We start from the raw sequence: 27,329 nt of genomic DNA, 5'->3' as shown, positions 1-27,329 counted from the left end.
AACCATATCACTGTCACCATCTCCATAATCATCTCCCTCAGCTCACCAACACCACCATCACCACCATCAATATCACCATTATCATGTCACTGTCATCATCATCACCAAATTCATCAGCATCACCACCACCATCACCACCATGACTACCATCAATATAACTATCACATCACTGTCACCATCATCGCCATCTTTATTAACTCCACCACCATCACCATCATTTTTACTGTCACTTTCATCATCAGCATCATCAGCACCAGCATCATCACCATCACCATGAATATCATTATAACTGTCATACCACAGTCACAATCATCACCATCTCATCACCACCATCATCACCATCTTTGTGTGAACCTTTTCACTACCATCACCATCACTAGCACCATCATCACCATCACCATCATCACTACCATAACCATCAGCAGCACCATCATAATTATATTACTCTCACCATTATTACCATCTTTATCAGCATCATCAACATCACCATCATCACCTTCTTTATCATCACACCTTTGTCATCACCATAATCACTGCCACTACCATTAATATCATCACTACTACCATCATTGCCAACATCATCGCCATTACCATCATCACTATCTCCATCATCATCACCTTCAACGCCATCATTGATGTTTGTTTCCTTTGCCTCCAAGGAATCCCACAACCAAGAGAGGAACCCAGACTGGAAACAATCTCACAGCTGAACCATCTCAGGCTAAACATAGCCTCTTCCCTGATACTGGAAAACCAACCAACCACATATCACCTCCAAAGGTATGGCCATGGTCCAAGATATCACCACCTCCGCCTGGGTTAGCAAAACAGCTTAAGTGGGCTTTCCACTTCTGCCCTTATCCCCCCTACCCTCCAAACTAATCTTAATAGAGAGCAGACCGACCCTGCTAGAACATGCAAGTCCTCTGCCTATAGCTTTCCTAGGTCCTGAGTGTCTGAAGACCCTACATGATGTGGCCCCCATTCCTCTATCCTCATTGTCTATCACTGGCCTCTTCCCTGGCTCTATTTCAGCCTCACTGGCCTCCTTGGGGATTTTTAATCATTCCAGGTATGTCCCTGACCTCAGTGGCTTTACACCTGCACTCCCGTTGCTGTGAATCCTGACACCTGCCTGGTTCACTTCCACTGTCCCTGGGCTTTTCTTCAAACCTCCCTTCTCAGCAAGGCCTTCCCAGGCCTCCAACACTACAGTCTCAGCCCCATGGCCTCAGATTTCTCTCTAGTACTCCCTAATTCCTTCATACACTATATACGTCAGCAATGTATCTTGTTCACTCTTTGTCTCTTCTATTAGAACAAAGCTCCATAAAGCCAAGGGTTTTCATCTGGGTTGTCTGTGTATCTCCATCCCCTAGAGCAGGTCTGGACTAAAGCAGATGCTCAATAAACACTTGCTGAATGAAGGAGTGAAGGTAGCTCCCATTACTGTGGCGCTTCTCCAACTGGCCATGCAAGATTCACAATCAAGACACAGATCTCTGGTGGATGAGAGCATGTTTCAGGGGAGTCTCCCTCCCCTCACTTTCCTTCCTCTGTGTATGAAGGTAATCACAGCCTTACCTTGTAGGTGCATTTGGGAGTCATACAAGAGAGAACAAAAGGTTGTTTGTGGGGATACAGCCCTACGAGTGTGAGGAATCAGGTTTCTCACTGTCAGAAAATCAGCTTATGAGTCTTGGGAAGACAAGGATTCAATTATGGGGGCACAATGCTTTCTGGATCCACCTTCCCCTCCCCCACCTTGAGGGTAGGAACCAAGAGGCACTTTCTTCTTGGAAGAAAGAGCAACAATCTGCATGTTCCCCTCTCAATCCTGTCACATTTATGGGCCTTATTTGTCTGTACCTGGCATATAGAAGACTCACCATCAGTATTTATTGGATAGGTGAGTGAATAAATGGGTGAATGGATGGTGAGTAGATGGGTGGATGGATGGATGGATGATAAAGAGATGTATAAGTGAATGAACTGACGGGTGAATGAATGAATGAATGCATATGTGGATGATAATTGGATGGATGGATGGTGGTGAGTGGGTAGGTGGACAAATGAATAGAAGGATGTATAAATGAATTAATGTATAAATGAATATTTGAATGGATGGATGGAGGGATGGATGGTGGGTAACAAGCCTAAGTTAGCTGGATGGATGAATGGATGGATCTATAAATGAATGAACGCATGTGTGCATGAATCATTGGATGGATGGATGGTGGGAGGTTGGATGGATGGACAAAGGACTGAATCATACTGACCTCCTCTTCCTCAATAACCCAGATTAGCCTCAATTCAGTCCGAGAACTTTAATGTCTAGCGTTGAGAAGCAAGAAAGCTTGCCCGTTAGAAAATAAGACGTTTCTTGGGGGACAGGGAGGAGAGGAAGCTCTCAGTGGCGCCAAAGGGTTAAAGAGCTCCATTTCAGGCAGCCTGAATATTCTGATTCAGCAGCTGACAGGACACGGCTGTCCCCCTCCTGCAGCTGTTCCTGGGAGTCAAAGCACATCTTTGTTTGCCCGACTCTTAGCAACTGTTGCTTTTTCTGAAGGACAAGCATGAGCCAGCTGTCACCCCACAAGATGAGAAGCAGGGAGGGTCAGATCTTCAGTGAGCAGCTTGTCAAACATGAAAATCAGTGTCTTGTCCGGAGATCCTGCCTCTTTTCTGACAGTGTTACCTGCTCCAAAGGCCACCTTCCTGTAATCCCCAGAGCAGCAGAGAGAGCCCAGAGGACTGCACAGGGACACTCCTTGACAGCTCCAGCTGAGCCCCTGAAGGGGAAGTGAATCCCTCAGGCAGCCCACTCCAGAGACAGCACCCTGGGCAGCAGCTCCGCGCCCCTACAAGGAACAGCCATGCTACCCCGCCATGCGTATCGGATGTGGGGAGGCCACAAGAACAAGAAGCCAGATTGAAATTTAGCAGACTTGGACTGAAATATTCACAGACAACTGTCTGATGGCTGAGAGTAGCTTCTGGGGTCGGTGGGTGGGAAGAAGACAAAAACCAACAGACCGACTGGGAACCGTCTGTGGGGACCACGTGGTGTGTGCCCCAGTTTCTCTTCCTTTGAATACTTGTGAAATTTTCCATGATAAACGTTTTTAAAAAACAGTATCTTGGAGGCCTTTTAACCTAATAAAGAATGACACCCCTTCCTCACAATGACTCCCGGGCATCTTCGCAGGATTAACTGAAAACTCATTAGACCGATACAATCCAAAGACTCTGGTCCCCATGGGGAAGGCTACACACTCCGTGACAATCGCCAGGGGGGAACAGGAAGGCACATCAGTGGCAGCTGCTCACATTGCCATGGGAACGCAGGCAGGTACCACGGGCGAGCCATGGCCTGACATGGATGGGAGGGAACGGAGGATATCGGCGCAGTTGAGCTTCAAAAGTTAACGCAGGCCAGGTGCGGTGGCGCATGCCTGTAATCCCAGCGGCTCAGGAAGCTGAGGCAGGAGGATCACGAGTTCAAAGCCAGCCTCAGCAATGGCAAGGTGCTAAGCAACTCAGCGAGACCCTGTTTCTAAACAAAATACAAAATAGGGCTGGGGGCGCTGGGGTGTGGCTCCGTGCTAGCATGCTTGAGGCACTGGGTTCCATCATCAGCACCACATAATAATAAAATAAAGGTATTGTGTCCACCTACAACTAAAAAATAAATATTAAAAAAAAAACAGGGCGGGGGATGTGGCTCAGTGGTTGAGTGCCCTTGAGTTCAATACTTGGTACCCCCCTTTGCCTCCTCCTAAAAAGCTTAACACAGGGGAAAAAAAGCTGTAGAGGAAATGCTGAGATGCTGACAAGGGACACTTTGGGTGGGTGGTCTGTTTTCCTCTCTATTTCTCCACTTCCAGATTATGAATTTTTACTAGAACGAAAAATGCAACATTCAGGAGGAAAAGGAGGAGCTGCCCTGTGACCTTCCTGAGGAGGCACTTGGAGATATTTCTGCCCCCTTGAGACCAAGAGGGGCCTGAGCAAACTGCTTCCCCCTTGGTGACAAGAAAGGAAGGCTCACCCTTCCTAGGCTCCAGTGGTAAGGCTGTCAATGGTGCAGGGGAGGGACACCAGGGTATCCAATAATGTTCCCCTGCCATCCCAAGCCCTCTGTACTGCAGGCCCCTACGAGGTTGACAGAAGTCCTTCCAGAGCCTCGGCTGGGTGTGGCTACCCATGACCAGGAGGGCAGACCTGTGAAGTAAGACTGATGTAAAATTGGGTCTTGCTCAGGTTGGCTTTTGTCTGCCAAGCCTGGGCACCACCCTCCCCACTCCTTGCTGAGGGTCAGCCGAGACCTAGGCCTACAGGGATATTTGGCTTCCCTGGTCTGTGCCCTACTGTCCCCCCTGGGATACTCAGATAGGGGAAGGATAGCAGATATCAGCTCTGGTCAGAAAGTCCAAGCCTCAAAAACCTGTAAGCAGATGGAATGTGTCACCCCAACCTGGAGACACAAGGCCTTGCCCTTCTACCCAGTACAGCCCCAGGCTAAACCCCTAGGGAAAATCTGGCTAGGAGAATAGGGTGTAAGTGCTGGCCCCAGGGTGGGAGCCTGTGTCTCTTCCCTAACCACCTTCCCTAACCTGCCTGCTAAAGGTGCTGGTGAGCAGGGATGGGGAGGGCTGCTCACAGTGGAAGCTCAAGGAAGATGCAGGGTTTTGATTCCTCAGACCCTGATTCCTGGCCCCGGGGCCACCCTGCCCTTCCTGGGCTGCCTGGAGGCCTCTCCTCTCTGGCCAAGCTCCTGACCTCCTGCACAGTGTGCTGGGGACTGAGGCTGCCCACTGCAGGGAAGGCAGCTCCAGGCAGTCAGTCCTGTGAGGTGGATCTGGGCCTCCTCCAGGCTGGACACAGCCACATTCCTCACCGGCAGTACAGCTCGCACCGGGACACATGCATGGCTCCTGCCCAGAGCTGCTGTCACAGGTAAGGCCAAGTGGGAAAGAGAGGGCAGGGGGCGAGTGTGAGAAAGCCAGGTGCACAGGTAGCAGGCTCTGTCCTCAATGCCTCCTTGGTGTTTCTTTACCCCCTCTGAGGAAACGATGTGAATGCAGAGGGCAGCTCTTACTTGCCCAAACACAGAGTTAGCTATGCTATGTGAGTTCTCCAGATTTTAAAACAATAGGCTACAGAACTCAAAAGTCTAGAAACTGAAGACACCACTGACTGAAAAAGTTAAGCTGGGATATACGAGGCCAGGGATTCCTGGTTGGTGACTCTTCACAGCTTACTGGGCCTCCACCCCAGGTGCTACAGGCCCCTCAGCTCCACAGGACCAAACCTGAACCCCAACCCCTCCACTGCCACCAGACCCCAGGATGAAAATCTAAGCGAGGCTTCAGGAGTATCCTCAGCATAACAAGGAGTAAGATTCTGACACAGACTAGAGATGGATGTACCTAGAGAGGGCGACACCCAGTCAAGGATAAGTACTGTCTGATTCTACTCAAAGAGGTCCCTAGAGCAGTTGGCTCCATGGGTACAGAGTAGGATGGTGGAAGCCGAGGGCTGCGGAGGATCTGGAGAATGAATGTCTAAGGGATGCTGTCGCCATTGAGGAAGATGAGAAGGACTGGGGGTAGACAGTGGAGATGCTGCTGGACTCTCCACTTAGGAGTGGTTAAAGTGATGGATTTTTATGTCACATACATTTAACCACATTTTTAAAATTTAGGGAAAAGACACAGAACAAATTTAAAACTTCTGCATGAGAAAAAGTGTCATAGACCAGGTCAGAAGACCAGCAGCTACTTGGGAAAATAAGTGCAATGTGTTTAATCACAGCCTGAATTTGTTAGTTTAGAAATAACTCAGGCAAGCCAGGTGCGGTGGCTCATGCCTGTAATCCCAGCAGCTCAGGAGGCTGAGGCAGGAGGACTGCAAATTCAAGGCCAGCCTCAGGAACTTAAGCAACTTAGTGAGAGCCTGACTTAAACTAAAAAGGGCTGGGGGGTGTGGGACAATGGTAAAACACTTCAGGGTTAATCCCTAGTATCACAAAAAGTAGAGGAGGAAGAGGAGGAAGAGGAGAAGGAGGAGGAGGAGGAGGAGGAGGACAGAAAAAAGCAAAGAAATAACTCAGCCATCAGGATAGCTCTCAAAGAATCAGGTTATCATTTTAGGGCTTGGTGCAGTCAACAGTGCAGCCCCCTCTCCAAAGATGAGAAATTTGCAATGGTAGAGCCCAGGTCTCAGCAAGGGGTCCTTCTAAAAAGGGTTCCTGAGCAGGCCACAGCCCAGAAACCGGCCTGATGGTGAGATGTGATTTCCCTAATAGACAGGCCCAAGAGCCACAAGGCTGATCCAACAGACTCCTAACACACAGCTGGGCCAGCAGGAGTCAGGGCAAGCTTTCCAGACACATCCTTCAGAAGTGAAATCCGTCCCTTGGTGCGAGCCCAGCGCACAGATGTCTGCAAAAGGAATAAGGGGAGGAGGTGGGCTGACACGAGATGATATCCAAGAGGAACGCACCAGAAATTTCTGACTGGCAGACATATCACACTGCTCTGGTCTGCCCCTTGCACCTCTGTTTCCAGAAACAGCAGCTTCCTGCTGAGCAGCCCTGGCCACGGGCTGCAGCCGTGTCATTCAGCTCCACTCCTTGGGTGACCAACCCAGCTCCCAGCTCACCTGGCACCTGTCCAGAACCTCCAACCTTAGCATGAGCACTCTCCCTGGGAAGGTCTCCCTGCTCTGCCTTGCCTGGAAAACTAGCCATCCTTGAAGGCACAGCTGAAAGCTCCCTCTCCCCAGGGGAGAATCAGTCACTTCTCCCTCAGTGGTCCTGCAGCATCCAATGGACATGTCTGTCCCATGTGACGACCCCCAGTACAGGGGGAACAATTCACTTTTTAAATACTGGTCCCTACTTGAGGGGCCTCCCTGTCAGGAGAGATGGCCACGTTCCAGGTGGGGACATGTAGAGGAGCACAATAGCCATCGAGCCAGGGTTCACCCTCTGGCTGGCCACAAAGCTGGGGGCCCCCTCTAGCTTTCTGGGAGTCAGACTCCCCACCTGGAGTGGGGATGACATTCCCATGACACATTCCCCAGGGTCACCATGAGGCACATGGGGCTGTGTCCCTATAGCTCTCAGCCACGTTCATGGCCCCTGCCTGGGTCTCGGGAAGCACTATCCAAGACCGAGTTACAAATTGAAGTGTTTTTCGCATTCTGCAGGGAGCCGGGAGGAGGGCGTACATACCCATCAGGAGGCTTGATCTAGGCACCAAGGGAATTGTGTGGCCTTGGACAGGCCACCTGCTTTCACTGAGCCTGTCACTTGGGAACAGGAAGGTCCACATGAATGAGGAGGTGCTGTCTTTAGCACACAGCCCAGTGGACAAGGGACGTGTCCTATCTCCCCATGCTGCCATCTTCTCTCCAGACCTCTCCTTACAGCCAGCTCACCCTACTGGTAGCAACTAGGCTATTTCTAGGTACTGGGACTCAAGGATCCAGAGTCTGAAAGCCAATCACCCCCTGCCCCAGAAAAGCGCAGTGGCCCAGGCCACCACTAGGGGGCACCCTGCAGAGTGTCTGCCTGGCCCTGGGTCCAGGTCCAGGTCCTGAGGCCTAGATGGACTTGCAGAGGTCTTTTCTCAGCAGCCGGTGGTGAGCACCCACACCTTCTCTAGATTCAGAGGTCCCTATGGTGGGAGTGGGGCCTCTGTCATCCAATCCATGTGACCTAAAAAGGTGAATGGCTGGGAAAGGGGTCTCTGGCATGCTGGAGACGTACACACCATTTAATTCTAGAAGTTTTAAAACCATAAGTATCAAAGAAGCAAGGCCATGGGCAAGACTCACAGCCGAGGCCAGGTGGCCCTCAGGATGAGGGCACTCCACGGCTCCTCTCACCCCAAACCCAGGAACTGAATGCAGCACAAGACCACACTGCTACCGTCTCCTGCGCTTCAATATAAGGCACCCTGGTAGCCCTTTCAGACGAAGGACCTCACAGAGATTGAACATGTGCCACAATTCCCAATCCACACGACAGCTCCCTCACCTGGAAAATTCTGAGCACTTGGAAAACTCTTGTTCTCTTCAAAAGGTTGTTGCTATCCTCTGAGAGGGAAATGATCTGTGCACACTCATGGGGGGAAAGACAGGTCAGCCCAGAGTCTGGGCTCAAGTCACAGCCTCCTCTCCTCCCAGCTTTGTGGCCCTGGGCTGCTTGCTTAGGCTCTCTGTGCCTCATCTGTCCCACAAAGCCAGCCTCAGACGATGCAGGTGAGGAAGGTGGTCCAGGAACTGGCGACAGACCCATCATCCCATGCCAGCTCCAGAGCTCCAATTTTGGCCTCCCACTGGATTCTGGCCTCTAAAACTGAAGATTTGTTAACCTCTTGTCTACGGCAAGCCTGGCTTTGTGCCAGAGGAAAATCAAATCTTTTGCATGTTCAAGCCAATAATCTTCTCCTCGGATGAGGCCCTGCGTTTTCCAAAATGCAAATTTTGTTTTTTTGAATGTTGCCTGAAAGGGAAGCACAAAGTCCCAAAGCCCAAGACAGGCTAAAGAAAAGGGACCAAAAAGGCTCAGAAAAGTAAAGAGACAGCTCCTTCAGGCTGCATGTGACTGGGCAGACAGTATGTTTTTCCCATCACCTAAGGCCTGGAGCCAATTTGTGGAAAAAAACAGACTACAAAGATACGCGGGTGGGAGGAAGAGAGACAGCAACAGATAGCAGGAGAGACAGCTGCGTGGCCAGCGGTGCTGCACTCAGGCCAGAGGTCTGTGTTTTAATTAGAGCAACAGAGAGCAGGAGCTGCTGCCAGGGAGGCCGCCCCAGAGCGAGACACCCTCACCTGCCTGCCCATCTGGCAGCTCCTACAGAGGTCCCAGCCGAGGGTCCAATGCACAGTGCAAACCCAGGCAATGCTGCCTAATTAGCACACTTCCTGGCTCCCAGGGGTTCAACGGTATTCCCTCTAGAGACACCCCGATCAGGGCAGCTGTGAAGGGGCCAGGATGGAGCCCAGGGGCCCCTGTCTCCTTCCCCTGGGCCTGAAGTACAACCTTCCAGGCCAGAAACAGATGCTTCAGACACATCCCAGGACTCCCAAACATCCCAGGGGCCAACTCCTGGGGCTGCTCCTGTCCCCAGCCAAGAACTAACTGCCCAGGGCCTCAATGGGAGGAGTGAGAATCTACTCTTGCTGCTAACAGTCAACACCCAGTGAGAGGCTGTCAGCCATCCTCAGGCCCTCCCTAGGAACCATGTGACTGTTAGGGGCAGGTCCAGGGTAATGTGTTCCAGTCTCAGCTTGGACACTTGCTATGTGGCCTAGCACAGGGACAAGGGCCTTCCCCTCACGGAGCCTTGGAGCTCTCTTCTTTACACTGAGATAGGAGATAAGATGACCTCCCAGGGACCTAACGAGGCAGGTGATAGTGATGATGGCGACAGTGGTGATGATGATGGTGGTAGAGGTAATGACGATGAAGATGATAGTGGTGATAACAATGGTGATGATGACAACAGCGATGATGACGATAATGGTGGTGAGTAGGGTGATGGCGATGGTGATGATCAGATGGTGGTGATGGCGATGGTGATGATCAGATGGTGGTGATGGCGATGGTGACGGGTGACAGCGACGATGATGATAACGACTATGATGGTGATGATAACACACATATGGATTTTAATTGCATTACATCCTCACCCCGACCCTCCAGGGTTTTATCACCCTCATTTGACACCTGAGGAAACCGAGGCACAAAGAACGACTTCACAGTTACAACTCATAAACAGCAGTGCACAGCTCTCACCTTTTAAAAGATGTCTTGACACACCTTAAATTGTGGTATTTTTAATTGTGAGATTGCGTGTGCATGCACAATTATGTGTGTAAGTGTGTGCATGTGTGTGTTAAGGGCTCCACTCCAGCCCCATACTCTGTATTCAGGGCTCTCCTGATTCTCTTTCTTGCCCCAACACCCACCAGTCCAGACCCCGTGCCCTGGAGCTACCATTCACCCTGGGACATGAAGACCCCACACTGATAATTCTTGGACAACAGGATGGAACCCTGGTTCTGTTTCCAGTGGACCGTGTGTCCTTGGGAAAGGGCAAGAGGGTACAGAGGCTGCAAAGCTCACCCTATGCTCCTCGGGGCACCATGCAAAGGGCTGCAGAGAGCCTTCAGTAAGGCAAGACTGGAAATACTGACATCCTGCAAGAGATAGCAGGAAGCTTGGGAGAATCAGCCTTCCCCCACAACCACTCTGCATTATCTTATTTTAAATAGAGGGTTTAATTAAAGATAATCTTCACCCTTTTCCAAGCTTAAGTATCTCTGGTGCAATGTAAAAAGACACCGTTATAAATTGACAAGAGTAAAATCACCCAGCCCATGAAAATGGGTTTGTCTTGAATCTAAATTTGGAGGGCAAAGTCGTTAGGCAAGAAGGTGTGCTCGCCCGCAAGCGGATTCCTTTGTAAGGAATATTCTGCTTTATTCTGCCCACGCAGGGAAGCAGAGGAGCCGCAGGCAGCCCGAGATCAGGGCGTGCCAGACACCCCGTAAACCTGGAAGGAACTTTGCTGGACCTGCCAAACCACAGCTGAGGCGAGACAGAGCCCTGAAGCCCAGCTTCTAGAACACTGGAAAAAAAGCAAAGGCTCTGGATGCTGCATGGGGAGACATCATGTGAAAGGTCAAGAGACAGTGCCTCCCTGACCGCTCCCTCTGGAACAGGTCCTGAGCCATCCGCCTGCTTCTTTAGAGACTGTCGCCAGAAAAAGGAGCCCAGCATTTCGATATGGAAAGTGAGCTTTCCTCTGTGCAAAATAGAAGACCTGAGACAGACAGACACGCCCTGAGAGAGCGCTTCCTCCTCGGGCCAGCCTTGAAAGCACAGTCTCTCATCAAGCCCTCTGCTTCCTCTGCATCCAGCGAGCCCCTCCCACAATTCTAGGGTGTCATTGCCACCTGCCTCTCAGCTACAAAGGACAAGACTGGGCTGAATTTACTGCCTGGTTATGCGAGAGGGCCTGGCACTGGGGTGGCCCAGAAAGCTGAAGTGCCCACCATGCTTTGGCCATCCAGAGGCGACTCCTTCCATTTGGCACAAAAATGAGTTAGGCCAGGCACGGTGGCAGCATGGGAGGCTGAGGCAGGTGGATCACGAGTTCAAAGCCAGCCTTAGCAAATGCAAGGCTCTAAGCAACTCAGTGAGACCCTGTCTCTAAATAAAATAAAAAAATAGGGTGTGGGATGTGGCTCAGTGGTTAAGTTCCCTTGGGTTCCCCAGCATCCACCTCCCCAAATAAAAGTGAGTTAGCAGGGCCAATAAGACCCTAGGCCCAGTCACTCAGCTCCCCTCCCCTGAGGACTTGAAGTTTCATTACCAATGGTCTGTGTGACAGTGAGCCATGAAACAGGTGATTCCTGGCCCTTGGGTCTGTGTGCAGAGGGGCCACAGAGGGTCCTGGGAGACCCAGCAGGGTCAAGCAAGGGTCCTCAGGCAGTCTCCAGATGAGGGCTCTCACTCTACACTTTCTGAAATTTTAACATGTGAATGTATCACCCATTCAAAATCTAAACTTCAATTACACTGTAAATGGATGTTTAAATTCAACTTAAAATAGATACAACATTTCAGTCACCTAGCCCCGGTGACCAGGGCTGCCCTGGCTGAGTATTATGAACTGGGGCTTAAAATAACCGAATTTTTTTCCTCTCAACTGTCCAGATGTCCAAAATCAGAATCAGTGGGTAGGAACCCAGGTGTGGGCAGGGCGATGCTTCTCCAGCGGCTCCAGGGGAAACCCTCCTGCCTCCCCCAGTTTCCTGTGGCTTCCTCTGTGATTCGAGGCCACAGTGCCCCACCCTGCCTGCGTGGGCCCACATCCTCCTCCTCTGTGTGTTGCCCAGCCCCTCCCCATCCCCCCACCCCCAGCAAGGACACATGGGACAGTTTTCAAAACATGCCTGAAGAATCCAGGATCATCTCCCACCCGGACCCTTGATTTAGTCACATTTGCAAAGTCCTTTCATGCTTATGTAGGAGACATCCCCAGGGCCCAGGGGAGTTGGGTCATGAGTATATTTGGGGGGCCTACCTCCCTACTGCCCCTCACTAGAGCCTGAAGTCCTTCAGGGTGGGAGGTCACCCCTGGCCTCCAGTGATGGGGGATCTTGCTGAACAGTCTTCTTTAAATCTGAGCCTAGGGCTGAGGATATAGCTCAGTTGGTAGAGTGCTCGCATGCACAAGGCTCTGGGTTCAATCCCCAGTACCATCAAAAAAAGGAAAAAAAAAAAAAAAAAAAACTCTGAGCCTAAACCCTTCTCCCTGAGCAAAATAGCTCAGGACACCACCTTGTTCAGAAACTTCCAAGGAGGCTGCATAACCCAGGAATCAGAGAAAATGACTCCATGTTTCCTTGAACATAAATAACTTCTAGGGTGGGGATATCATGGGCTCCACATGAGTACTGGCCACATGTGGACCCTTCTAGCACACAGAAAACATGAGAGGACAAGGGGACTGACTGCATGCTCCTTGCCCAACGTGCCCCTCAGTGCCACAGTCCCCACCCTGTGATGTTTCCTGGGATCCTGGCAGTCACAGGTACAGCAAGGATCGATTAAACCATAGCTCTACACCATGCTACACCAGCTCTTATGGAACAAGCTCAGGGGTCCAAGCTCAGGGGTCACAGGACACTGGACCAAGCTGGCAGGAGCAGTGGGCAGAGGGGGGTTCTCCACAGCAATGTGAGAGGTCGGGAATCACAGCCCTACACAGAGCTCCTGCAGGCCGCCCACTGGCCATTCTGGGTGAAAACCCAGCAAAATGTACTTTATAAAAGCCTTTGCGCACCCTGCAGGATTTGAGAGTCCAATCTCCTGGACCCAGAGCTGCTCTGGGAATGTCTGCTGTGTAAAAACCCTCTGCTTTGCTCTTTGAGGAAACACTGTAACATCAGAAATCAGAAACCTAGGAGAACTTGGCAAAGGGGGAGGTGAAAAAAATTGATTCATTTTTACAAAGCAACACTGCAAATGCTAAAAAAGAAAATGAGATCTACACTTTTAGAAGGCCTCCTAGAGCATCATCAGTATACCAAGCACAGCGTTCATAGCTCGGTACATCAGGCATGTCCTGATGTTGGGTGAAGGATTCCCACATGCATACTTCATTTTTTTGTTTTGTTTTCTTTTGTAGTATTGGGAATTAACCTAAGCATCACACATGCTAAATAAATGCTGTACCACTGAGCAACATCTGCAGCCACCCCCCTTTTTAAATTTTGAGACAGGGCCTCCCTACATTGTCCAGACTGGCCTCAAATTTGTAAGCCTCTTGCCTCAGCCTCCTGAGTTTCTGCGATTACTGGTGTGTACCATACTGTCGGTCCCCATGTAAGCTTAGGTGGAGAGATGCATGCAAACCCAGAGAATAGCCTACAAGGACCATCCCAGCCCACTGCTAGTGGTTCCTTGGGGAGTAGAACAAAGAGTCTTTTCTCAAATATTGTATGTTATTTGGATTTTGTCTGGAACTTTTAATAAAATGTGATCAGTTGATCTAATGAAGAATTACAACTTACCAAAAATATTTTTTTTTAAAAAAGTAAATTTTAAAATATTACTCACGCTTTGATCTTTGTCAAGGAATTTATTTTGAAGAAATAAATGGACAAGAACTCAATGATGACCACCCAGTCATCAAATGGTTGTTTATAATATTAAAAATGCAAATAGCCATCGTAGGAAGGCAGCTAAAGTGTAGCAATTTTGTAGAAATTGACTTTTTTAAAAAACACTAAAATATCTTTATTGACAGAGAAAGAGATTCAGGACATCCAAGGTATGACAGTATACGGAATGAGATTCTGTTCTGTGAAGGTCCGTGGAGAGAGGGTTTGTGCAGGAAAGTAACCCTAAAGACGGTCCCAAAATGCTCCAGGGATTATCTTTGGGAGTCAGAAGTCAGGGGACATATTTACTTTTTTGCTTTATCAAAAATTTCTGGGGCTGGGGATGTGGCTCAAGTGGTAGCACGCTCGCCTGGCATGCGTGCGGCCCGGGTTCAATCCTCAGCACCACATACAAACAAAGATGTTGTGTCCGCCGAGAACTAAAAAATAAATATCAAAAAAAATTCTCTCTCTCTCTCTTTAAAAAAAAAAATCTGGGTTTTCCAAGTATTTCTATGATCAACTTCCCAACCACAGCATTTGAACCCCTGAAGCTCACAAGTCCCTCTTCTTGGAACATCCTGGCCTCCTGCCTACTCACCAAGACTCAGCCACCCTGGCCTGAGTACTATGAACTGGGACTCCAAGGACAAGTGGAAGAGTGGGGTATGTATTTTTGTCCATCTTTGCAAGGGCCAGGCAGGTCCTAGCATATGGAAGGTACTGGAACAGTCAGCCTAACAGGGGAAAAACAGGTGTGAGTGGTGGGAACATGAGGTTAAGGGAATAATTCTATAATCTTGGCCCACAGTACTGACCCCCACATGCTTTCTTTTCCAAAAAGCAATTTACCTGCAGCCCTGCCTGGCTTAAGTAGACAGGATATGTCACATTCCTCAGCAAACTACCTGTTATCTGCCGGAGAAATGCAGGCCCAAAATAATGTTGATAAGAGGAACACAAGTTACCCTGAAGGGGGACACTTTTGTGACCCTTTACACAAACCAGATCCTGGAACTCAGGGAGATAAGGATAATTTCTCCTAGCCATAAAATCTGTAACAATTTATGATTAAGAATCCAATTAAAACTGGTCAGCATGGGCCAAAGTGACCTAGAGTTGTCATGGCGGTGGGGACTTGAAAGTTTGATGTCATTCTACTATCAGTCAAATGTCAAGAGGTGGACCTGGGCAGGACTCTCTAGAAACTTCTCCAGAATCCCCAATAAAACTGGGGGGGCAGGAGAGGCATGCTGTCCCTTTCTTCTCTGAGAGGACCCACTCTCTCCTTGGAAGTATCTCCTTTTCTTTTTCTTATCCTTTCAATAAACTCCTGCCTGTCGCTCTGAGCGACACGTCTGAAATCTTTCTGACTTAATTGCAAGAATTGGGGTTTAGTGGGGAGGCGTCTTTGTACCGCCTCAGTTTCCCAGAAAGCCCCAGCCCTGTATGATGAGGGCAAAAAGAGGCACCATGGTATGTTTCCAGGACCGGCTTACCATGTGGGAGTCATGCATCCAGGCCTAGGATTTGAGGGTGGCAGTGGGGCGCTGCCAGGAACAAGACAGCTCTCCTGAGCAGGACCAGGGGCACACAGCACAGTATTTCCAGAAGTCATTCCTGCCTTGGGAGCCCATGGTTCCAGCACTGGTGTGATTCCCGAAGTGAGGTGTGGGACCAGAGCAGCTGCCGCAGAAGAGAGGGACCGAGCCCTTCACCACACCTACCTTCTCTCATTGTCGTCCAGGTGAGCAAAGAGCACGTTCTTAGAGATGGCTTTGGCCAGCGCAGTCATGGTCTTGTAGTCCTTGGGAATGACCTGCAAGGAAGCCAAGGAGAGTAAGGAGACAGGGCACAGGGTCTGGTGCCAGAGTTGACTTCAGACTCCTGCTTGGCCCTGGGGCTGTGACATGGCTTGAAATCAAACTCTTCAGCTTCTCATGTGGGGCTGCTCTCAGAAGATGCCAAAAAGACACGGTGTGTAACTTGATGAGTATGTCACAATTTTTTAATTGTTTAAAATAAATAAAAGATAAAGAACCTGAAATGGCCCCAGAGGAGGCTCAGGCACCATCTAGAATCTGGGATCATTGCTGACTGGCTCTGCTGGACTTTCAAGCCACCTGGAAGGTGCTATGATATCCAGTTGTGAGGTTACGGTCTTTTCTTGATTCATTTCACTGGATTTTTAAAAAGATAACAAACACAGCTTGGCACAGTGGCACACTCCTGTAATCCCAGAAGCTCAGGAGGTTAGACACAAGGACCGAGAATTCAAAGCCAGCCTCAGCAACTTTTTAAATTAATTTATTTTTATTTATTTATTTATTTATTTTTGTGGTGCTGAAGGTTGAACCCAGGGCCTCGTGCATGTGAGGCAAGCAATCTACCAACTGAGCTACATCCCCAGCCTCAGCCCTAAGTAATTTAATGAGATGCTATCTCAAAATAGAAAAAGGGCTGGGGATGTGGCTCAGTGGTTAAGCACCCCTGGGTTCAATCCCCAGTAGCAAAAACAAACAAATGAAAGAATAAACAGTTGTTTAGAATTTTAAAAGCTAAAAGAATTAGAAAACTTGCTGGATGCAATGGCACACACCTGTAACTCAGGAAGCTGAGGCAGAAGGATTGTAAGTTTGAGGCCAGGCTCAGCAAATTAGTGAGACCCTGTGTCAAAAAAGAGCTGAGGAATGCAGCTCAGTGGTAAAGTGCCCCTGGTTCAATCCCCAGTACCAAAAAAAATTTGGGAGAGGGATGGGGAATTGAACTCTGGGGCATTCGACCACTGAACCCCCTCTCCAGCCCTATTTTGTATTTTATTTAGAGACAGGGTCTCCCTGAGTTGCTAAGTGCCTCACTTTTGCTGAGGCTGGCTTTGAACTCGAAATCCTCCTGCCTCAGCCTCCCAAGCCACTGGGATTACAGGCGTGTGCCACTGCACACGGCTCAAAAAATATTTCTTAAATAGACAACTCAGTCGTGCTTGGAAGTGTACCCACTGTGATGCTGACCCAGGGAGGAGGAAAGGACACAGTGAGAAGAGAGAGGGGATAAATGGGGCGGGCAGACATCTGGGCTGCCATGGCCAGGAATGCAAGAAGGCATCAGCAGTGCCCTCTGCTCCCATGGGGATTCAAGAGCCACCTGCAGGAGCTCTGGATCCATGTGCTGACCAAGGGGTTCCTGAGCGAATGGAAAGCACTGCCGTCCCCCTCTCCCCCCAACAATGAGCAGCTACCACGCAGGCCCTGTTTGTGGTGCAGACCTAGAAGGCTGCCTGGGCCACAGCGAACCGCACCTTGAGCTCCAGCCACCCCAGAAGGCTTGGAGGGGACAGGTGCACAGGATATCCAACACCACGTAGCCCTTTGAGAGATGCCTCTGAGAGACTGGACCGAGGTTCCCATGAGCCCCTACAGTTCTAGCAGACGTGTTAAAAAGCATCTTTTTTATTTTGGAACAGATTCTACTCACATAAAAGTTGTGAGGACAGCACTGGACACCACCCCCGGGTTCCCCTTCTGTCGGCATCTGACTTCACCTGGGTGCATTCGCAACAACTTTGGAACCAGCCCTGGTCCACAATGTGTAGCTGAACTCCACCCCTGATTCTGACTTCCTGAGTTTTCAGACGGCCTTCCCCTGCCTTGGGACCCTGGCCAGCAACATTCAGTGGTCCCGCCTCCTCCGTCCCCTCTTGCCTGTGGCATCCCTCAGAAGTCCCCTGCTTGATGAATACAGGTCACATCCCCACCTTGGGATTGTCTGTGCTTTTTCTTGTGCTTAGATTACAGATCTGAGGAGGTTTTGTTTTCTGGGTTTTTTTGTTTGTTTGTGTTTTGGAAGGGGGACCATGGATGGAAGGTGTCTGATGGATTTTTAAAATCATACTTTTACTAGTTTTTGTGATCTGATCATAAAGAATTAAGCACTAAGAAGGAGACCACACAGGGAGCACAGCTTCCATTCTGCAAGATGAAGAAGGTGCTGGTGGTGGGTAGTGGTGCTGCCTTTACCCTCTGTGTCCCTGAACTGTCTCAGGAGGGTACCTCAGGCTGAACTGGGGCCCCAGATTCCTGTGCTCCAGCCCTAACCACCAGGGTTCTGGAGATGGGGGCGTTTTGATGAAGTCATGAGGGTGATCCTGGGTATGTCGGGATCAGTGTCCTAAGGAGACACCAGAGGCCTGCAGCAGGACAGAACCATATAGTCCCTCCAGCCACCCTGGTGAGTCTTGTCCTTCCCTAAGCCGGTCAGAATCCTAAAACAGAGACACCTCCCCAAAAAGTTCAACCCATAAACACGCTCTCAGTTCATGCTGGTAGAGATGATGTGACTCCAATCCTGATGGTGACCACGTCTCCCCTCCCATCTGTGATCAGATAGGAAACCAGGGCCCCCAGGCACCATGGGTTCCTTGGGGATCTGGTGTGTGAGAGCCCCAGGCTGAGCCCTCACCTTCCTGACATAGGACACTGCATCCTCCTCTGTGTAGACCTCCGCGCTCACACCCCCTCGCCGGCGGCGGGCCTTCACCACGGGGTTTGGGGGGGTCGGCGACACCTCCTCATCGTGGGACTCTGGCTGCGAGTTTGACTTCTGCCGGGCCAGAATCTGCCTGTTTTCTTCCTGTACAGGGAGAAGAAATGGGGAAAGGAGGTGAGAACATGGTCAGGACATAGCCAAACCCTAGGAATTTGTTGAAATGGGGGGAAAGGTCTCTAGGGGTCCCAAGGACAAGGACAGGGACCCACCATTTATCTCACAAGCTCCTGGTCACCATCACCACTGCCAGAAACCCCTGCCTCAAGCACCTTTGATGACTTCCATCTGACGACTCCTAGTCTTGAAGAATGTCTCCTCCAGACTGGCCATATATATCCCCTGACCAATTCAGACACCTGCGCGACCCCACCCCGCTCCTGGGTTCTGGCTCCTGCATGGACTTCAAGGGCATCTCCAAGTCCACCTGTTCCAAGCTGGATGACTGCGTCAGCCACAGTGCCCTCACCCCAGGCCACTTCTTGTTCATTCACACAGTAAGCACTATTTATCTCTGGGCCTGTTGGGTGAGTCTAAATGCCTGGTATCAACCTCTCAAGTCTGAGGCTACCAATTCAGTTTCTGAGACCCCACAAGGGGCTCTGCTCATCCCATACCCTGGTACCTGACTCACAATAAACATTGGGAAGTATCTGTGGGTGCCTCACCAAGGCCCTCAGCAACTCAGCAAGATTCTGTCTCAAAATTAAAAAGAAAAGGACTGGGGATGTGGCACAATGGTAAAGCACCCTTGGGTTCAATCCCCAGCACCCAAAAATAAAAAACTGCAGTGCCCCACCATCACAGTCTAAAGAGTGTTCATGTTCACCTAGAACCTCAGAATAGGACCTCATTAGGAAATAGGTTTCTGTAGCTGTGACTAAGGCAAGAATTGAGAAGAGGTCATCCAGAATTTGAAAGGGCCCTCAACCCAATGGTAATGTCCTTATAAGACACAGGAAATAAGTCAAAAAGACACAGAAAAGCAGCCACATGAACACACAGGCAGAGATCAGAGTGACAATTCTTGAGACAAGGAACACCTGAGGCCACCAGAAGTCAGAAAGCAGCAAGAAGAGGTCCTCCCCTGGAGCCTCAGGAGGGAGCACAGCCCTACTGACACCTCATTCTCAGGTTCCACGCCTCCATGACTGTGAGAGGAAAACTTACTGATCTACACAGCTGGAGGCTACACCCCGCAGAGGCCAGCCCTGCTCAAGGTCATGCAAAGTCATTCTGCCCGTGGTGAGTGAGCATCCTCCCCTGGACCTCCACAAAGGGCCTCAGTTGAGGAAGCCACTTGCCCCAGCCTTATGCATGAACATGGAAGCCAGGAGAGGCCACAGGAGTCCCACAGCCCTGAGCCACCAGGTCCGTGAGCCACCCAGTGGACTCTGAGATCCCTTCTCACCCCCTCTGACATCCTACTGTTGCTCTGGGTTCTCCAGATACCACCTCCAGGACCCTCCCCTGCACTTCAGCTCTCCCTGCACCAGGTGGCTGCAGCACCTTCCTGTGCCCCAAGCCCTCGTGTTCCACTCTGCCCTGAGCTTTGCCCAGGTGAGAGTAGTGGCAAGATCTCCATAAAGAGATCTACTACAGTCTTACCCGTCTTACCCACAGTTACACTCAGTGGACTGCATTCTGAAAATATTAAAAGGAAAATTCCAGAAATAAGCAACTTGTAAGTTTTAAATCGCATGCTATTCTAGGAGCACAATGAAGTCTTGCACCAGACACAGGGCTTGGTGACCCAGTCTCACAGGTCAAGTGGTGGAAGGACTCAAGGTCAGCCTGGCAGCCACCCACTAATGCCTTCTGATGGCTCAAGAGCCTGCCGGTGCAGGACTGAAGATGCTGAGGTATCCAGTGCCAGGAGCCCAGACATCCTGGGGCTCGTAGGAAGGACAAGCACCAGCCAGTGAGTGCGTAATCTCCTATCTTGACTTCAAACACCCTCCCTTTGAGCAAACTATTTATTTTTTCCAAACATTTAACCTACTTCAAATCACCCAGCCAGGATGAAGACCCAGCAGGGAGGTCTCAGATGCTGGGTAGCAGAGAAAGCTACCCAGTATCTGAGACCTCCCTGCTCACCTGACCTCATGCAGGGCCCAGCCCTTCTTCAGCCACAGCCATTTCCCCCAGAGCCTCCTGGCAAAAACATGGCTGTCTCACGGAGGACATGTGGTATGAGATCCTGCTAAATGCCAATCAACTGCAGACCTGTGGGTGGTGGATACGTATGATGACGCCCAAATAGGCCAGAGCAAACCTGGCCAGCACCAAATCGGGCAGTGATTATTGGTCTCTGAACCATCATTGTTTTCAAGTACCTCTCCTCATTTCTCTGTCACATGTCAGGCTCGGACCCATCCATGTCAGCCCCCCTCAACTTGGCAGAGGGAAAGACAGCTTGTCCCACTCACAGGGACAGATCTTGGCTAGCACACACCCCCATCAGCAATTTCACTGTCACCTTATATACCTGTGGATCCAAATGCCCAACCAGGAAATCCTAAGGGTACCACCACCTGCATAATTTTAAATGCAGTCATTTAAAAATATTTTATGGAACTCTCAAAAAGAGGATGGCAAGTGGGTGACACACACATCTTCTTCTTCCAGACACTCACTGGAATGATAGTAACCTTAAAATATGCACATACGTAAATCTGCCACAAGTAAGAAGATGGGAGAGATGTCAAGAGGCTTCAAAGGGTTCCTGGAAACAGCCAGCAGGTCCAGGGGTGGGTGTGACATGCAGATGAAAAGTCCCCTGGCTCTGGAAGGGGAAGGATTTGCCCCTTGAAACCCACAAGTAGAGCACAAGCCATGAAGGTCAGCCGGAAGCACCAAGCCCAGCAGCCGGGCCCCCATGACATCCTGCCGTTCCCTTTCTTACCTTTTATTGTGGAAAATTTCAAGAAGATGTAAAAATGAAAGGAAAAATACAATGAATCACCAAGTGCTCATCACCCAATCTCAATGATGATCAAAATGGAGCCCATCTCTTCCCACCTCATCCTCCCTCCCTCCCCTCGCCCTCTCTCTCGCTCGCTCTCTCTCTCTCACACACACACACATACACAAACACATTCACATTCACACAGTTGGAGAAAATCTCACAAACTATGTGATTTCACTAAATACTTCAATATGTATCACTAACCCATAACCACAAACAATTTTACACTGTTAGTGGGATTGTAATTAGTAAAACCACTGTGAAAACCAATGTGGAGGTTCCTCAAAAGGCTAGACACAGAACCACCACATGACGTAGCTATCCCACTCCTCAGTATTTATCCTAAAGAACTGAAGTCGTCCTACCACACTGGTACATGCAAACCCATATAGAGAGCAGCACAATTTGAGCCAAATTAAGGAACCAGCCTATCCATCAACAGATGAATGGATAAAGAACATGTGGTCTATATACACAATGGAGTTTTATTGAGCCATAAAGAAAAATGAAATAATATAATTTGCAGGAAAATGGATGGGACGAGAGACCATGATATTAAGCGAAATCAGTCAAACTCAGAAGGTCTAGGGTCGTATGTTGTCTTGTATATGTGGAAGCTAGAGAGGAAAAAGGAAGAGAAATGGTCTCATGAAAATCAAAGGGAGATCAGTAGAGGAAAGATGCAAAAGGGTAGGAGGTTGGAGGGGAGCTAGGGGGTTATACAGGCAAAATATATTGTTATATTGTGCACACATACAAATATGTAACAGCAAATCCCATCATTACATAAAACTATAATACACCAATAAAACATGTGGGAGAAAAAAACCTAACCACAGGGGCTGAAGGAGGCTCAGCAAGAGATTAATTGCCTAACACATGTGAGGACTTGGGTGCAATCCCCAGCACCACACACACACACACACATACATACACACACAAAACCACAATACCCATTACCACCCTTCAAAATTAATATTTATTCCTTAATATCATCAAATACCCAGTCAGTGTTGAAACTTCCCCAACTGTCTCCACTTTTAAGGTGGGTTTTTAATCTAATCAGAATCTAAGAGTATTGACTCATTCTTAAATGTAAACAAAGATTTCTTGACATTGAGGAAAATATTCAATATGAATAAAGACCAGGATAAATGAAAAGAAAAAAAATGGCCTTGGGAGAAAATAAATTTAGGACAGAGAAGACAATTTCAAAAAAAATAAAGTCTTGTTTATATACTGCCCAGAGAGATTTGAAGAGATAACTTTATCCACTGGATATTAACAGAATAGTACAAAAATGGAAACTTGGGCTGGGGATGTAGCTCAAGTGGTAGCGCGCTCGCCTGGCATGTATGCGGCCCCGGGTTCGATCCTCAGCACCACATACAAACAAAGATGTTGTGTCTGCCGAAAACTAAAAAATAAATAAATAAATAAATATTTTAAAAAAATCTCTCTCTCTCTGTCTCTCTCTCTTAAAAAAAATCTTTTTTAAAAAATGGAAACTTCCTTTAAAAAGGAATAATATAAGCACATACACATCTCATTTATTCTTTCTTTTAAAATATGTTTTGTAGTTGTAGATGGACAGAATGCCTTTATTTGCTTATATTTATTTGGTGCTAAGGATTGAACCTAGTCCCTCACACATGCTAGGCAAGTGCTCTGCCACTGAGCTATAGCTCAGCTACATTCTTAATTAATATAATTTATATTGCATATAAAATATATGTGTAAAAAATATATATATATAAAATGAATCAGGGAATATTTTATCCAAGGAATGAGCCAAAAAGACAAATAGAAACCATGTAAGAAAAAAAATAAAATATCTAACAAAAACAGTCCAAGAGTTTCAACATCTGATCACTTAAAGTTCCATCCTGAATGAGAGAAAATCCTCAAACCTGAATTTGAGGGTCATGGCTGAGAGGACCACAAAATGTTCAGACTGGTCAATAAGGATATTCTATAATATTCTATCCTGAGAATTTCCAGGTATAAGAATTTCCAAAAGTCCTCCCAGGAGAAGTGTCAGGCTGCCTACTGGGAACTGAGTATCAGATCAACTCAGACTGCTTGACAGGGGGCCCAGACGGGGATGTGAGTGAGGCCACAGATGTTCCAGGGACAGGTCAGGGCTGTAAGTACCCCAGGGACCACAGTTCCACCTGGCCTCTGTGCCCAGAAAACCTGCCTTTTGTGAGTGATAAAGGCATTTTTGCAATATCCCTGATTATTGATTTTTCAACTTTTAGGGGGAAAAAATGTAGACAAAGCAAAGACATCTTAGTGCTTCTGGAAACATATATACAAACATCAGGCCACAGGGTCAAGCCCATGCACAAACTCCCACACTTCAGGCCAACTAAAGGGAACAAAAAGAGAAAAACGTAAAGTGGCATTAGAGATTAAAGTGACACCCTCAAGAGTCCCGCACATCCATCAAGGGCAGCTCACAGACATGAGGGAGGACAGGGACCTCAACAAAGTGCTGCTGCTGTTGCTACTTATAGTGGACAATCTGGGATTCCACACCCAGGGGAAATGCCTTCAAATGAAAGCAAAGAAGGACATGTTCAGACAAACAGATAATCCGTGACGGACAGGCCCATGCTCCAGAAAACACTAAGAGCTGATTTGTTGGCAGGAAAACAAACAACCCTCAGGGAAGCCCAGAGATGCAAGGAGAGGTCAGACAGAAGAGCAGGTGTGTGGTTGACCCAAACACATTCCAGCCACGTAAAATGCCTGCGTGTCTGCGGCCAGATCTAAATGCACATGGGCCCCAACACCAACACATCTTGTCTCACCTCTAACTCCTCCCAGGGCCTCCAACCTGAGTTAGAATGGAAAGCATCCCATGGACAGACAAGTCCACCACAGCCCCATACTTGTCCTGGTGCTTGCTGTCCCCCTGCCAGGATTGCTATTCCCAGGTGCCACCATCTCCTGTCTCTATCCAAATGTCACCTTCTTTGTGCAGGAGAGCACCTTTCCCACATGGCTTCCCCTCACCTCCTATGTTCCTGTTCTCATGGCACCTGCAGCAAGCTAATTGTGGCCTGCTCCATAGAACATATTTTTGACCACTCTCTCCCTCCCTAGATACAAGCTTCACTCACTGCAAAATCTCCAGCCCTTAATTCAGTGCCTACATTGGAAAGATGCTTTTAAAATGAATGAATGGGGGCTGGGGTTGTGACTCAATGGTAGAGCGCTTACCTAGTGTGTGTAAGGCACTGGGTTTGATCCTCAGCATCACATAAAAATAAATAAATAAAATAAAGATGTTGTGTCCATCTACAACTAAAATTTTAAAAAAATGAATGAATGCATTTAAAAATTTTTTAGAGTATCATTTTGAAAGTCAGAATAACTCAGCCCAGAAAATTGCAAATGCTTTCCTTCTCTTGCCTGACATCTAGACTTTTGGGGGGGATTGAACCCAGGGGTGCTTAACCACTGAGCCACATCCCCAGGTGTTTTTTTTTTTGTGTGTGTGTGTGTGTGTGTGTGTGTTTTTTATTTAAAGACAGAGTCTCATTGAATTGCTTAGGGCCTCATTAAATTGCTGAGGCTGGCTCTGAACTCTTGATCGTCCTGCCTCAGCCTCCCAGGATGCTGGGATTACAGGCATGGACCACTGCACCCAGCTGATATATCTAGACTTTAACACACAGACACACACACACACACACACACACACACACACACAGGGGGAGAAGGGAGCCTGTATATATGAAAGAATGCAGAGTGCTGAGTACCAAAAGCCAAGTTGTGAAGTCCCTTCGACTCCGTTGCTGTTATAATGCTAATACAACACAAATAAACGGAAAGGAACAATCATGCCTAAATGAAAATAAAACATTATTTTTTGCCATTGGGCAGACATAAATACCACTAAAACCACCAAAATAAATAACAAATTCCAGAAATGACGTCCTCCACTTGCTGTACCCCTGAAAGGCAGTCTCCTTGGGCAAGACTGTCATCTATCAAACTCTGCAAAGAGTGTTACAGGATGTCCAGAAGACACATGTCCAGGCCATGTTGACAGCACAACTTTGGATGAACTGTGTTTATTGCAACCCCCTCTCTGCATGTCTGTCACATACATATCCAACCCAGTGGTCATGGTGCCCATCCTAAAATTAAAGATGACAATGGATTCAACCCAGTGAAACAGATATGCAAATCAGGGCAAAACCAAGCCAGGCACTGCCAAGACTAACAATGGCTGATCATCCTCTAGAAAATAATGGGGTTCCACACCCTTTGACCCAGCTATCCCTCTCCTCAGTCTACACTCAAAGGACTTAAAGACAGCATTCTACAGGGACACAGCCACATCAATGTTTATAGCAGCACAATTCACAATAGCTAAACTGTGGAACCAACCTAGATGCCCTTCAGTGGATGAATGGATTTAAAAAAATGTGGCATATATAAACAATGGAATATTACTCAGCAATAAAAGAGAATAAAATCATGGCATTTGCAGGTAAATGGATGGCATTGAAGAAGATAATGCTAAGTGAAGTTAGCCAATCCCAAAAATACAAATGCCAAATGTTTTCTCTGATATAAGGAGGCTGACTCATACATAGTGGAGTAGGGAGGGGGAGGATGGGAGGAATAGACAACTCTAGATAGGGCAGAGGGGTGGGAGGGGAAGAGAGGTGGGCAGGGGATTAGCAATGATGGTAGAATGTGATGGGCATCATTATCCAAAGCACATGTATGAAGACACGAATTGGTGTGAACATACTTTATATACAACCATAGATATGAAAAATGTGCTGTATATGTGTAATAAAATTTATAATGCATTCTGCTGTCATTTATTTTTTAAAAAATCAATTTAAAATTTTTTTTTAAAAGAAAGAAAAGAATGGGGTTCCAAGTCACTTCTTTGCCAGTGGGGTGAGGATGGTGGCTGCGATGAAAAGCATCCACATTCCTTCCCCTTGGGTGAAGATTCCACCTGGGCTTCCAGATCATACCCAGGAAAGTCATGAAGTCATGAAGATGACCACTAAGCATTATCAGGTGATTCATTTCTATAAAGCCTTTGACCTACACCATCTTTACTGACAGAAGCTTCAAGCTTCCTCATGTGCTGAAATGCACATAGTTCTCCCAGGTGGGAGCTACCACATGCCTGATGTCTCTGCACTTCACTCTCAGGGTGGCACTCATGGACACGGCCTGGGGAGGAGCACCAAGGGTGCCATGTTGGGGCCACCTCCAGCTTGCCTCAGGAGGGCGGGGCTCCAGAGCTAGTCAAGCACATACTACATCTTCTGTTGCCACGACAACCAGCCACATCATAATCTCTGGGCTTTGCATAAACACTGCCCCACCTTGAACCATACATCACTTTTTCATAGATCTCCCCATTTCCAGTCACCAGGAGGCAGAGGTCAATGACGACTTGCGAGATGTTATTGCAAGTCTGTGTTCTTTCATTCATTAGCAATCTTTCACAGAAACTGTCACATCTACCATCTCCATTCCTACACAAACCGGATACTAACCAGAAACACAAGTTACACTGCAAGTAAGAGATGCTGGGCCTTCACTTTTGGAAGTGATTAAAAATACTAATGGTGGCAACAGTCATCACAGAAGCATGAAACCTGGGCTGGAGAGTTGAGAAAAGTCCGATGCAGAACACTGTTCCATTCTCACAAGGCTCCGCAGTGCCTGGGGGGAAAAAATGCACAGACAAGTCTGCTCCTGTGCCCACAGTAGTTTTAGGCAGCTCACACTCATCCTGGAAGGGACAGCAGCCAAGGCAGATGCAGGAGGTGACAAGGGCATGGCCAGGACAAGGGCAGAGGGGGAAGAGCTTGATCTGCCAGAGCAGCCTCACACTTGGCTCAGATGTCCCAGGGGAGGAAACAGGAGCCTGGCAGATGCCTCCACTGAGCAGGTGAGTGAGTATTATTATTATTATTATGGCAAAATTCACATGATACAAAATCAACAACCATTTTAAAGAATACAACATAGTGGCATTAGGTGCATTCACAAGCCTGGCATCATGATGCACACCTGTAATTCCAGCGACTCAAGAGCCTGAGGCAGGAGGATCAAGTTCAAGGCCAGCCTCAGCAAT

General features: G+C 48.4%; 1 protein-coding gene across 2 annotated transcripts in view; it reads right to left on the bottom strand.

Moving 5' to 3' along the window:
* Prkar1b (protein kinase cAMP-dependent type I regulatory subunit beta) overlaps positions 1-27,329 on the bottom strand; it is a 121,044-nt gene that overhangs the window by 76,241 nt on the left and 17,474 nt on the right. For both annotated transcript variants that reach the window (XM_015502087.2, XM_048785386.1), the window contains 2 exons: positions 18,151-18,321; positions 15,420-15,511 (listed from right to left, as the gene is read on the bottom strand). In XM_015502087.2, coding sequence (XP_015357573.1) covers positions 15,420-15,511; positions 18,151-18,321 — 263 coding nt within the window. The remainder of the gene's footprint in view (positions 1-15,419; positions 15,512-18,150; positions 18,322-27,329) is intronic.

The sequence above is a fragment of the Marmota marmota genome, unplaced genomic scaffold, assembly GCF_001458135.2.
Source record: "Marmota marmota marmota unplaced genomic scaffold, marMar, whole genome shotgun sequence".
NCBI classification, from domain to species: domain Eukaryota; kingdom Metazoa; phylum Chordata; class Mammalia; order Rodentia; family Sciuridae; genus Marmota; species Marmota marmota.
Note: the sequence above shows the minus strand (reverse complement) of the source record. Positions and strands in the feature narration are given on the sequence as shown.